The sequence below is a fragment of the Penaeus chinensis genome, chromosome 7 (genome assembly GCF_019202785.1).
Source record: "Penaeus chinensis breed Huanghai No. 1 chromosome 7, ASM1920278v2, whole genome shotgun sequence".
Taxonomy (NCBI): Eukaryota; Metazoa; Arthropoda; class Malacostraca; order Decapoda; family Penaeidae; genus Penaeus; species Penaeus chinensis.
In genome coordinates this window covers 4803639-4816138 of record NC_061825.1, presented here as the reverse complement: position 1 = coordinate 4816138, position 12500 = coordinate 4803639, and the positions used below count along the sequence as shown (strand labels likewise).

Below are 12500 nucleotides of genomic sequence, written 5' to 3'. Positions count from 1 at the left end.
GGGTTAGGTTAGCATTGGCCCTGATTAGGAGTGTTCCCGCGCAGCAGCATTTTCTGGAGGTGATTTAGCCGCTCACCAAATATTCCGTAAATGCTGTGGTTTGACGCAGCCGTTACTTGAGGATATTCATTGTAACGTAGTATGGAAACCGGTTCTAGCGAAGGTTCTATACGTATTGAAGTTCCGTATGAAATGTACAAATGTTTTCAGAAAAAAAAAAAACAAGGCAAGAAGAAGAAATAGGAAGTGAACTTCATGCACTAATAAACAATTGCATCTGTGCTCCCCCCCCCCTCCCCCTGGGCCTACTGAATTCGAGGCGTCGCTGTAAAATAATGCTTTGGGGTGGTAAATGATATGTAAAGTGACCTACGACAGGGTAGAAACAAAAGCACATCTGATTTCAAACGTGTAGTCATAGTTTCCCTGGAATTCCATGTACATCCGGTCGATAGAGGAAAAAAAAAAGCAATTTAGAAGGAAAAAAAAAGAAAGAATAGATCTGTGTACTTTAAAGGAAATTTCTGTTCGTCAAAAGGAGGGGTAAATTTACGGAAAAATACAAGTTTTGTGGCGAGGTCAGATGCACCCAACAAAGAAGAAATCAAGAGAAACCTAGAATTGCATTACATAATTAAAAAAAAGAGTCAAGAACTGCATTTCCAAGAAGGAGTTTTGTGAATGTCATCCCGCGGTTCGACACCAGAAGCAGGACCCTATGAGAGTGGATTCTTACGGGAGACAATTACTCCATAAAAACTCCCTAATATTCCTTTCTCAAGGACTTCTCCATGCCTGCCTGGTCGGTCGACTGTCCAGCTGACTGTGACGCTTTCATGCCGAGGATCATAGGAAGTGGGGTGTTTATAGGAGCTGGGGTGGTTATAGGATCCGTTGAACAAGCAAGGAGAATGTAAAAAGCGAGAGGGGGAGAGAGGGAGAAGGAGAGGGGAGAAGGGAGTGGGAGAGAGAGAAAGAGAAAGACAGGCGGAGGCAGAGACAGAAACTAGTCACGTGAGCAACGCTGATGTTAGGAAGTCAGGCGACAACATACAGGTTTAAGGCTCAAGCTGTCCGGGCGAGAGTCACACGCCGGCCCCGCTCAGTCGCCCCCGTCTCCAAGAATGAGACGAGGAAGAGGGAGTTCAGATCGGTCAGTTCGGTATAATTGCGTTCAGTCGATCAATCCAGTTCAGTCCAGACCAGCGAGAAGGAAAAAAAAAAAATAATAATAATAAAACGAAAATCCAATCAGGACGTCAGCGGAGCACTATCCCCCCTCACCCCCGTCAAAAGTGAATGTGAATACATAAATAAAATAAAATACAATGAAATAAAGCCGACCCCATTTAAGTAGAATGTTGACAAGAGTTATCTAAACTCAAGGCCGTTAAATAGAACTCGCCGGGGTAGCTATTGGGTAGTTTAGGGGGTAGGGGGAGGGGGGAGTCGTACTTCCTGCTGCTGACTGCAAGGACGTCTAGCTGCCCCCCTCCCCCACCTCCCCTCCCCCCAAGCTGTCTTCCTCATTCTGTGCCTACCATTATTATTATTATTATCATTATTATTATTATTATTATTATTATTATTATTATTATTATTATTAGTGTTGATATTATTGTTATTATTGTTGTTAGTGATGTTTTTATTTATTATTATTATTATTATTATAATTATTATCATATTATTGAGACTGTTGATAGTGCTATTGATATTGTCGTCGGTAATGTTCTACTACTACTATTATTAATATTTAGGTTTCTTTTATGAATGGCGTTTTACATGTAATGTTACTGCTGTTACATTTACGCTGCTGAGCTGTAGTATTAGTAGTAATAGGAATGATGGCGATGGGTAATATATATACATATATGTAATTGTAGTAATATCGCTTGAGTAACAGTTATTAATGAAGATGATGGTACAGTTACAGATCACCGATAATTATAGTGAGTCTTGGTCAGTGATGAGAGAGATGATACCGATAATGATAATAAATAAAATGTGATATTGATGTTAATTTAAAAGCTAGTAATATTTTTGACAATACTACTACAAATGAGGCTGTGATGTAGATTATGACTCGATAAGAGCAGTAAGGTTTAATAATGATTAGAAGAAAGGTAGCTATGGAAGTAGCAGGTGACCTCATTAACTACAAAAAAACGACAAAAAATACCTTCCCCCCCCCTAAAAAAAAAAAAAAAAAAAAAAAAAAAATCTGCCATTTTAATAGGAAGAATCGTGTATAATTTTACAATCGCGGTAGTTACAAGTAAACCACGTACAGGTAGAAGAATAATTGTGTCACATTTATGATTGATAATAATTGGCCTTATTGATATAATTGATAATTAGTGCCGTCATTTATAGAATAGATAATTAGTGCCTCTATTGACGTGATTATGACCCTTACAACTGCTATTACCGTTAGTATTACGAAATTAAGAAATCCTTCATAATTTACCGACTACGGTGTTCTCTAACAGGAAGCAGAAATCCTCCGGAAGTTATCACAGACTGAATGCTTTAGGAAAAATACATGGAGATTAAAACGCAAGAAAGTGCTGCAGGCAAAGGGGGGGGGGGGGAGGTGGGAGGGTTTGCTTGCGTAATGTTCTCTGTTGTGAGTGGCTGTTTGACATTACTCTCTCACAGTGGCGAAAGAAACCTTGGTCTAACCGATTTTTCCCTATATTGAAGTGCGCGTGGTAAGCTTTAGTTGTTAAATGGTGCTGTTGCTTGTGTTTCTGAATTGAGAGGTGATTTTTGTATTTTTATTAATGCTTTTAGTGTAGGAGTTTTAGACAGTCGCTTTGAATTATTTGCAAGTATAAGTATATACAAATGTTTTTTATGTATATTTTACTATGTTTGATACTGATGTAGATATAGATTTAACACTCTGCTTGTATGAACATGCACATATAAACCACTCACACGAGAGAGAGAGAGAGAGAGAGAGAGAGAGAGAGAGAGAGAGAGAGAGAGAGAGAGCGCGTTTGACACACTGTAAATTGAGCTTAGTTGATAATGACGTTGCTGTTCACATTTTTTCTCTCTTTTCACAACGATTTTGTTTTTCCCTAGCAGTACACTGTCGTTTAGTTGTTTTCCCATCATTAGTAATTTGCCTATATGTCTTTCCTATAGGTACTGTACAAACACGATGTTATAAGCCATGCATTCTTGTGCTGGATGTAAACATGATTCGTCTTCCAGGGTTCCTGCAGTTGCTGAGTCAGCTGACCAAAGTGGGTGATATCTCCAGGGAGAAATTCGGTGGTAAGTGCGTATGTGTTATGTTGATATTATTTTTATTTTGTTTTTACGCCTCCGACATCCATGCCATTGATTAATTGCCCGCATTTATTTCTTGATTAAACACCAAGATTGAGTTTATTATTATTTTATGATTGTGTTTCGTCCGTCCGTTCGCATGTTGCGCTTACATTTTATGCCTGAAATCATATTCTATGTGATTTCAGAATTGAAGTCGCTTCATATTGATACAAGATGAGTATCTTATGCCTGAAATATTCCATGTGACTGCGGTTTTGAAGTCGCTTCATTTTGATGCAAGATGAGCATCTTATGTCTGAAATGTTCCATGCGACTGCAAGCTTGAAGTCACTTAATTTTGATGCAAAATAGATGATATGCCTGAAATGATATTCCATGTGACTGCGGACTAGGTATTATTATTGTTATCATTTAAGAAACCCAGCGTGTCCTGAGTACAGTCTTCAATTCCAAAACTTAAGAGACACGTTGAACACAAAGTCACGGATGTTTTAGGTTAGGCCTAGACTCACACACGGCGCTAGGTTTTAAACGAACTTCGCCTAAGGGAACATAGTGGTTCTTCTGGCCTGTAGGAAGGTCCCCCAATGTGCCGCTGCTAGCTCTAGGGGTCAAATTTGCTTGAAATTATAGATGGTGGTAACCCAGTGATTTTAGGAAATGTTAGATAGACTGTGACGTAGTGTAGGAGTTTTTGAAAGGCAAGATTTTATTTTCCTACACAACTTTTCCTCTTCCTCCACTTCTATTCCTTTTCCTCCTCCTCCTCCTTTTCCATCCACTCGTATTTTTCTTCGTTCTTTTCCTTCTCCTTGTCCTTAATTTTCCTCATATTCCTGCTTCTCCCCTTTCCTCTCCGGCTCCTCTTCATCTTCTTTCTCGTCCTTTCACTTCTCTTTATCGTCCTCTTTATTCCCCTTTTCTTCCTTTTCCTCCACCTCCCTATCATTTTCGTTTTCCTTCTTCCCCCATCTTTCTTCTCACATTCCTCCTCCTCCTCCTCTTTCTCCTTTCCTGTTTCCTATTCCCTCTCCTCATCCTTTTCCTTTCCCTCTCCTCATCCTTTCCCCTTTCCTACTCTTTTCCCCTCTCCTCTTCCTCCTTTTTTCAAATTTCTCTGCCTCTTTCTCCTCTCCCTCCTCCTCCTCTCTCTCTTCTTCTTCCTCCTCTCTCTCTTCTTCTCCTTCCTCTCTCTCTTCTTCTTCTTCCTCTCTCTCTTCTTCTTCCTCCTCTCTCTCTTCTTCTTCCTCCTCTCTCTCTTCTTCTTCCTCCTCTCTCTTTCTCTTCCTCCTCTCTCTCTTTCTCTTCCTCCTCTCTCTCTTTCTCCTCTTCTTCTTCCTCTCTCTCTTCTTCCTCTTCTTCCTCACTCTCCTTCTTCTCTTTTTCCTCCCCTTGTCTCACGGTCTTGTCTCATGGAGGTCGCTGTTCTCGCTCCGTTCTCACCTCCGCGATAAGGAGATAAGACCCAAGGAGTTGTCTACATTTTTAGATAAGGAAATAAGAAAGGGAATGAGTGGATCGACGAAGCTTAACATAGCTTTTAGAGAAGGGCAATTTTGGGTTATGTGTATGGGCTGAGGAGAGTGTGATGGTTTTTAGAAGATGATATGTAATCAAGGAATGAGGGAGAGGGAAGGAGGGACAGAAAGACAGACGGAGGGAGAGAGAGAGGGAGGGAGAACTATGGAGGGGGAGGGTGGGAGGATGAGGTATGGAGGGAGAGGGAGGGTGGAAGAGATATTGAGAGAGAGAGAGAGATGGATGGAAAGGGAGGGAGGGAGAGAGAAAGAAAGAGACAGAGACAGACGAAAATTAAGGTTAAATAGCTTTTTTTTTTTTTTTTTCGCAGTTTTAGACCAGGAAGAAAACAAATGCCGTTGTACTATGGTGAAGGCTACAACCAACACAGACAAGTGACCGATGCTGCTTTTTTCTGCCATGAATGATATGTTAAAGGGAAGGTTATCTACTGGGGAGATTTTGTAGTGTACCCGTCGGCCAGGCACTTTTATCCCTCTCTCTCCCTCTCTGTCCCTCTCTCCCTTCCTCTCTCCCTCCCTCTCTCCCTCCCTCTCTCCCTCCCTCTCTCCCTCCCTCTCTCCCTCCCTCTCTCCCTCCCTCTCTCCCTCCCTCTCTCCCTCTCTCTCTCTCTCCCTCCCTCTCTCCCTCCCTCTCTCCTTCCCTCCCTCCTTCCCTCCCTCCTTCCCTCCCTCCTTTTCCATACCCCATTCACTCTTCTCTGGTCTCCAGTCCTTCGTTCACTCCCTCCGTCTCCTTCACACTTCTCTCGTTTCTAGTCTATCACTTCAACGCCATTCCCTAATTACACTTCTCTGGTCTCCAGTCCTTCACTTCCTCCCTCTCCTTCCATCCCACTCCCCTTTCCCCTCCCTCTGCTTCCATTCCCCTCCCCCTTCCCTTCCCTCTCCTTCCATTCCCCTCCCTCCTTCCATCCCCCTCCCCATTCCCCTCCCTCTCCTTCCACCCCCCTCCCCTTTCCCGTCCCTCTGCTTCCATTCCCCTCCCTCTCCCTCTCCTTCCCTCCCCCTTCCTCTCCTTCCATTCCCCTCCCCCTTCCCCTCCCTCGCCCCTTTACCCCCCCCCCCCCCCCCACCTCCTTAAGCCCAACCAGGTAGGAGAGTCAGTGTCTGCAACGGGACCGCCAGGAGGGGTCTAAAAGTTGGCATAGCGGAGCTCAAGGTCGCCTTCTCATCCAGACGTTTGGAACCAGACCTGTCTTTTTATTTCCTCGTTTTCTTTTCTTTACATGTTTTTTTTTTTCTTTTTTGTTTTCTTTTTTTTTTTTGAGTGGGGGTGGGGGGGGGCGTTTTCATGAGTATTGAGAACACGTTTTGCGGTGCGTAGAATGAGAATCACGTGGATCTAAGAATGTGGCTTTTATCTGTTATGTATTTGTTATTTGTTGCTTTTAATTATTTGGTGTTTTTCTTCTCTAGTTTTTTGTTTTTCTGTTTTTTTTCATTGTTTATCTGTACTTATCTGTATGGAGTCTGGCACTTGCTACACATCTTGGTAACGGAGGCTATCACTAAAAAAAATTATTCTTTACTACGTACCACTTTAAGGGTTTGACAGGTTTACACGTGACAGAGATAACACGATTATGAAATTCTTATCTGGTTTTCTCTCTCTCCTCACTACCACCCTTTCTCTATCTAGCTCTTTCTCTCCCTTCCTCTAGCTATTTCTCTCTATTTCGTTCTCTTTCTCTTTCTGCCTCTCATTCCCTGTCCCCCTCCCTCTCCCTCTCCCTCTCCCTCTCCCTCTCCCTCTCCCTCTCCCTCCCCCTCTCCCTCTCCCTCTCCCTCCACCTCTCCCTCTCCCTCTCCCTCCACCTCTCCCTCTCCCTCTCCCTCCCCCTCTCCCTCCCCCTCTCCCTCTCCCTCTCCCTCTCCCTCTCCCTCTCCCTCTCCCTCTTCCACTGTCTTTAATCATCTCTCTAAATAGCTTCGTTACGTTTGCTGGTGAATTTGCAAACATTTTCTTAATCAAAAATAGCAGCATAGACGCTTGACGATATGATAGCGAAAACGAGGGTGAATGACGAGCTATAGAAAACGAGACTTGGGAGAGAAAGTAGCCACAAAGATGTTCTCTCTCTCTCTCTCCCTCTCTCTCTTTCTTTCTTTCTTTCTCTTTCTTTCTCTTTCTTTCCCCGTGTGTGTGCCTCTCTCTCTCTCTTTCTTTCTTTCTCTCTTTCTTTCTTTCTTTCTCTCTTTCTTTCTTTCTTTATTTCTTTCTTTCTTTCTTTCTCTTTCTCTTTCTTTCCCCGTGTGTGTGCCTCTCTCTCTCTCTCTCTCTCTCTCTCTCTCTCTCTCTCTCTCTCTCTCTCTCTCTCTCTCTCTCTCTCTCTCTCTCTCTCTCTCTCTCTCTCTCTCTCTCTCTCTCTCTCTCTCTTTCTCTTTCTTTCTTTCTTTATTTCTTTCTTTCCCCGTGTGTGTGCGCGCGTGCGGTCGGCTTTTACGTCAATTAGACACTGACCGCTGCCTCTCGCAATGTGGCTCAGGCACGTCAAGGCTGCTCGCATGTGTGGGCGTGTCATTTTCCTCTCGCACAGTTAGAGTAGTAGGTAGCATCATATTGTCTATCTTTTTACCTGGAGGGTAAAAGTCTCTTTCAATTCTTTTATATTGTATCTATCTATTGTGTGTGTATGTATGAAATTTGTGTGAACAGGCAGCGTATCTAAGAATATATATCTATACAAACGTCACTCATGAGAAAGTTGGAAATTTCGGGATGGTCGGAAACTGAATTACTCGCTGGAAGATTCAGTGGGGGAACTCCCTCACTTCTCCTCCCCCTTCTCCTCCTCTTCCTCTCTTATCCTCCCCCTCCTCCTCTTCTTCCTTTCTTATTCTCCCTCTCCTCCTCTTCTTCCTCTCTTATTCTCCCCCTCCTCCTCTTCTTCATATTTTCTCTCCTCTTTATCCGCTTCTCCATCATCATCCTATTCCACCTTTTTTACCCCTCCTCCTCTTAATTTCCCTTTTCTTCTTCCTCATTCTCCTCTTCTTCCTTCGCCGCCTCCTTCTCCTCCTCCTCCACTTTCGCTTCCTCCTCTTAAGGTCCTCCTCCTCCAGTTGCCTCCTGGTGACTCTGCTGCAAATGGGCCGTACTTGATGCAGCTGGAGTGATAGAGAATGCTTTTGTGCCTGGGTTCTTCTGGGTCTTGTGTCGAAACCCGTCTCTCAGACTGCCCTGCCACCCCCACCCCCCACTTTGCCTCACATCCCTGCAGGTTATGGGCGGAGGGACGAGCAGGGCGGGGCGACGCAGGGTAGGGTGGCGACTGGCCGGGCTTTCTCCTTCGCTTAAGACTCGCCTGGCGGCTGTAGGGCGTTCGTCTCGGTTACGGAGGAGTAGGAGGAGAGAGAGGTTTTCCTTCTTTTTCGACGTTTATTGAGTTTCTGGTTGATTAATTATTGTTTTCGTGTTGTCTCATACCTTTCTCATATATTTACGCACAGACGTAGACGAAAGAGCAAGTGTCACCCCCACTCTGCTCTCACACCCACGCACGCATACACAAACGCGCGCTCGCTCACGCATATACTTTATATATACAGTCATACAGTGTACACGTTTATGCCCCATTGCACATATATGCAATGCAATACTTTTCTCTGTCTCGAAATTTCCTTTTACTCTCCCTTTCCATTTCGGTCGTTAGTTACGTAAGACCGAGCACATCTCCTGGCCCATTATCTTAACCACACTTAAGTACACAGTTCCCATGCCTTTATTTTATCCGCAGGTAAGACCCAGACTCTTATACCAAATAACAAATTCCTATTCCATTAATTTAACCACATGCAAGAACAGAGCGTCTATACCATTGTATTAATTATATGCAATTACCAAGGTTTTGTATCCCAATTTTTTCCACTTACCTACCGTCAATATACCCATTTACGAATACGAGTTCATACGAGTTTCCTTATCTTATTTACACGTAGCACAAATCCTCTGCCTTTAACCACGCTTCAAATTCCAGTTACTTTATTCACACGCAGAGGCGTAAATTCTCAGAATATTATTTTATCCACACGCAAGAACCCAAATTCTCTACCATTAATTTACCCACACTTAAGCACAAAGTCTACTACTTGTATTTTATCTAAAGGTAAGAACTCCCATACTAAATCCTAAATTCTGATACCATTATTTTATCCGTACGTAGAACCCAAATTTTCTACCATTACTTAAACCACACTTAAGTACCAAGTCACCTTTATTATATTCACTAAAGTCCCATAGCTGACACCACATTCTTGCATACCATTATGTTACCCACTTGCAAGACTTCAACAAACTATCTACCATTACTTTAACCACACTTAAGCGCCAATTTCCTTTACGCTTATTTGATATCCACAGGTAAGTACTGAACTCCGATTAAAATACAAATCCTATACCATTATCTTTCCCCCTCACATCTCAACAATTACAATAACCAAACTTCAGCACCAGGTTCCTAATTCTTTGTTGGTATTTGCAGAGCGCTTCGATGCCATGAAGAACTGTCCCGGACACTACTACGTGACTGTGATCGAGGACACGGACCAGGGGAAGATTGTGGGCTCGGCGACGCTCGCCTGCGAATTGAAGTTTATCCGCGGCTGTGCGAAGGTGAGGAGTTGGGGGGGTGTTGTGGTGTGTGTGTGTGTGTGTGTGTGTGTGTGTGTGTGTGTGTGTGTGTTTGTGAATTATCTCCCTATTTGTTTATATGTATGTATTGTATGTATGTATGTCTATATATAATTATATGTGAGTGCGTATGTGTGTGTTTGTGTATCCCTTTCTCAATACATCACTTTCTTTTCCTTTATCAGTATCTCTCTCTCTCTCTCTCTCTCTCTCTCTCTCTCTCTCTCTCTCTCTCTCTCTCTCTCTCTCTCTCTCTCTCTCTCTCTCTCTCTCTCTCTCTCTCTCTGTGCCTGTGCCTGCTTGTACGAGTGTGATTGCACGGACACGCACACAAGCATTAATGTTTATGCTTGATTATCTGCATCCTGTGAAACACAGGCTATTATGTAAATATTTCTTCCGCACACTTTTCCTACGTTTACCGCACCAGGTGTTGAGAATCGGAGTTGTAACAGATGCTAAACATCTGTGCACTTTAGACGCCAATGGCAAGTTCAAATTAGCTTACACGCGAGGCAGTATAACAGTATACAACGCTAGTGCGTCCTATTAACAACACACCTCTTTGTGAATTGTTTTAACTGCGTAGTAAGAAAGAAGAAACACACGAAGAATAAGGAACAGACCTATAACGAGAATTAACAAAGTAACCCAAAGCAGAGACTCAAAGTAACGTGCCGTGTATGAAACAGGAAAAGTGTGTTCAGAGGTTTACCTGGCGACGAAGACAAAGGACAAAGAACTTGATACTAAATCTCGAACTCCTGCTGTTGCCATGTCAAATGGGTTAGTTTGGGAGACATTTGACATATCGCTGTCATTCCGTGAAATTTAGCAGAGCAGTTGACGCCTTTCGACGACTATACGAAAGACCAGAAATCAAGAATTTTGTGTGCGTGACTTTCCGGTGATCAAAAACGCACTTGATGGTAATCATTTTCTGATATACATGGGTTAGAAACTCACCCATATAATCGGGGAAAGTGTTAAAAACGGAAAATAAAAGTATAGTAAAGGCCGCGACATGATGGATGTGTCTTCCATCGGCTGGTTCTATCTCGCCATCTTCGCTGTCCTGACGACCGCGTATTCGATTCTCGTCCTGGGCTTGGTTTTCAAGATCAAGTATGAGTATGTTAGGCTCAATAACTTGGTATAGCGACTGCGGGTAAATATGATGGCGTGTGGTTACTGTTTTTATTTATTTTATTTATCTTATTTATTTGTGTATGTGTGTGTGTGTCTGAATGCATACGCTTTCAGTATGTGTGTGTGTGCGTGCGCGTCCGTTTAAAGACAATGCATTAAACTTGAAAATAAAAAAAACTGTGTCATGAAAATATTTAAACATTTTATTAAATTTCGGCGTTCTGAATAACTTTCTCACGAAATTCTTACTCTGCAGAGAGGTCGATTGGAAGATGTTGTGGTAAATAACGAATACAGAGGAAAACAACTTGGAAAACTGTGAGTATAATTTTTATATTTCTCCATCCCTTCCGCTCTCCCCTCCCCTCCCTCCCTCCCTCCCTCCCTCCCTCCCTCCCTCCCTCCCTCCCTCCCTCCCTCCCTCTTTCCTCCCTCCCTCTTTCCTCCCTCCCCCTTTCCTCCCTCCCTCCCTCCCTCTTTCCCACCTCCCTCCCTCTTTCCCACCTCCCTCCCTCCCTCTTTCCCACCTTCCTCCCTCCCTCCCTCTTTCCCACCTCCTTCCCTCCCTCTTTCCTTCCTCCCTCCCCCTTCCCTCCCTCTTTCCCACCTCCCTCCCTCCCTCTTTCCCACCTCCCTCCCTCCCTCTTTCCCACCTTCCTCCCTCCCTCCCTCTTTCCCACCTCCTTCCCTCCCTCTTTCCTTCCTCCCTCCCCCCTCCCTCTTTCCCACCTTCTTCCCCCCCCCCCCCCCCCTTTTCTTCCCTCCTCCTCTGTCTCTCTCTTCTCTCTGTTTCTATGTCTCAGTCTCTGTCCCTCTTTCCTTCGCTTTTTCTGTCTGTCTCTGTCTCTTTCCCCTTTAACTCTCTCTTTTGCTGTTTCCCTCTCTTTTTCTTTTGATCTCTCTTTTTCTCTTTCTTTCTCTATGTACTGTATATGTGTAAGAAAGTTTGACATGAACACCAGATTATATCAGACCAATGCCATATGCCAAATTTTTATTTAGTTCCTTTTGTTTTGTTTATATATCATTGATTTGTATTTCATTTGAATCTATTTTTCTTTTTCTTTTCTTTTTGACACTTATTATCCAATTACTTTATTTGTTATATATTTTTTTTTTCTCTCTCATTTTCTTTGTTAAAAATACTAGTTCTAGTAATGTTTTGGGTAATGTAACTTTCATAACTCATGGTAATTATCCATTTGGTTGTACAGCTATGCTATATTTAATCAGTTGAATATTTCCCTTTGTAACTTGTACGCGTAAAGGTAAATGCTTAAAGGTTTTGTAATTTTATATTTCTTTTTAACTTGTTTTTTATTTATTATTTTGTATATTGCAATGTTTAAAATGAAGATTAGGCCATAACGCATGAGTATGTGAATATTCAATGTACTGATTTAGCCGAGCTATCATGACTTTTCTTTATAATTAACAGTTCTCAACTTCATAATAAGCTTATTTATATTTAGAATGTAGATATGCTGCACGCTTTGAAATTACATATACATATTGGTTCATGTTTTCTAATGACATGTGAACAAGAAAAGAACATCAGGGTTAAAAGTAGTGAAGTGAATATAATAACTGCATTATGATTAACATTTATATTACTATGGACCAGATCAACAATTTATCCACAGCAGAATTCTTACTTTTTTGTGTGAAAAGAAAAGGAAATAGAAGGAAATGAGAGAATGAAAATTTTCTTATAGGTTAGAGATTTTTTCTACCTTGAAAGATTTTATAAAATGATTATATACATATATATGTGTGTGTATTTGTGCATGTGAAGGTAATAATAAAAGATTAATAATAAAAACAAATCATTGTTGAAACAGGAGTTTTGCAGTGTTCATTTTAGGTAAACAATTTTT

The 12500-nt window shown here is 42.3% G+C and overlaps 1 protein-coding gene across 1 annotated transcript in view; it reads left to right on the top strand.

Annotated features, from left to right (window-relative positions):
• The window catches only part of LOC125027114 (probable glucosamine 6-phosphate N-acetyltransferase), an 18819-nt gene that overhangs the window by 6012 nt on the left and 307 nt on the right, over positions 1–12500 (top strand). The window contains exons 3-5 of the mRNA XM_047615944.1: positions 3223–3285; positions 9326–9456; positions 10880–10941. Coding sequence (XP_047471900.1) covers positions 3223–3285; positions 9326–9456; positions 10880–10941 — 256 coding nt within the window. The remainder of the gene's footprint in view (positions 1–3222; positions 3286–9325; positions 9457–10879; positions 10942–12500) is intronic.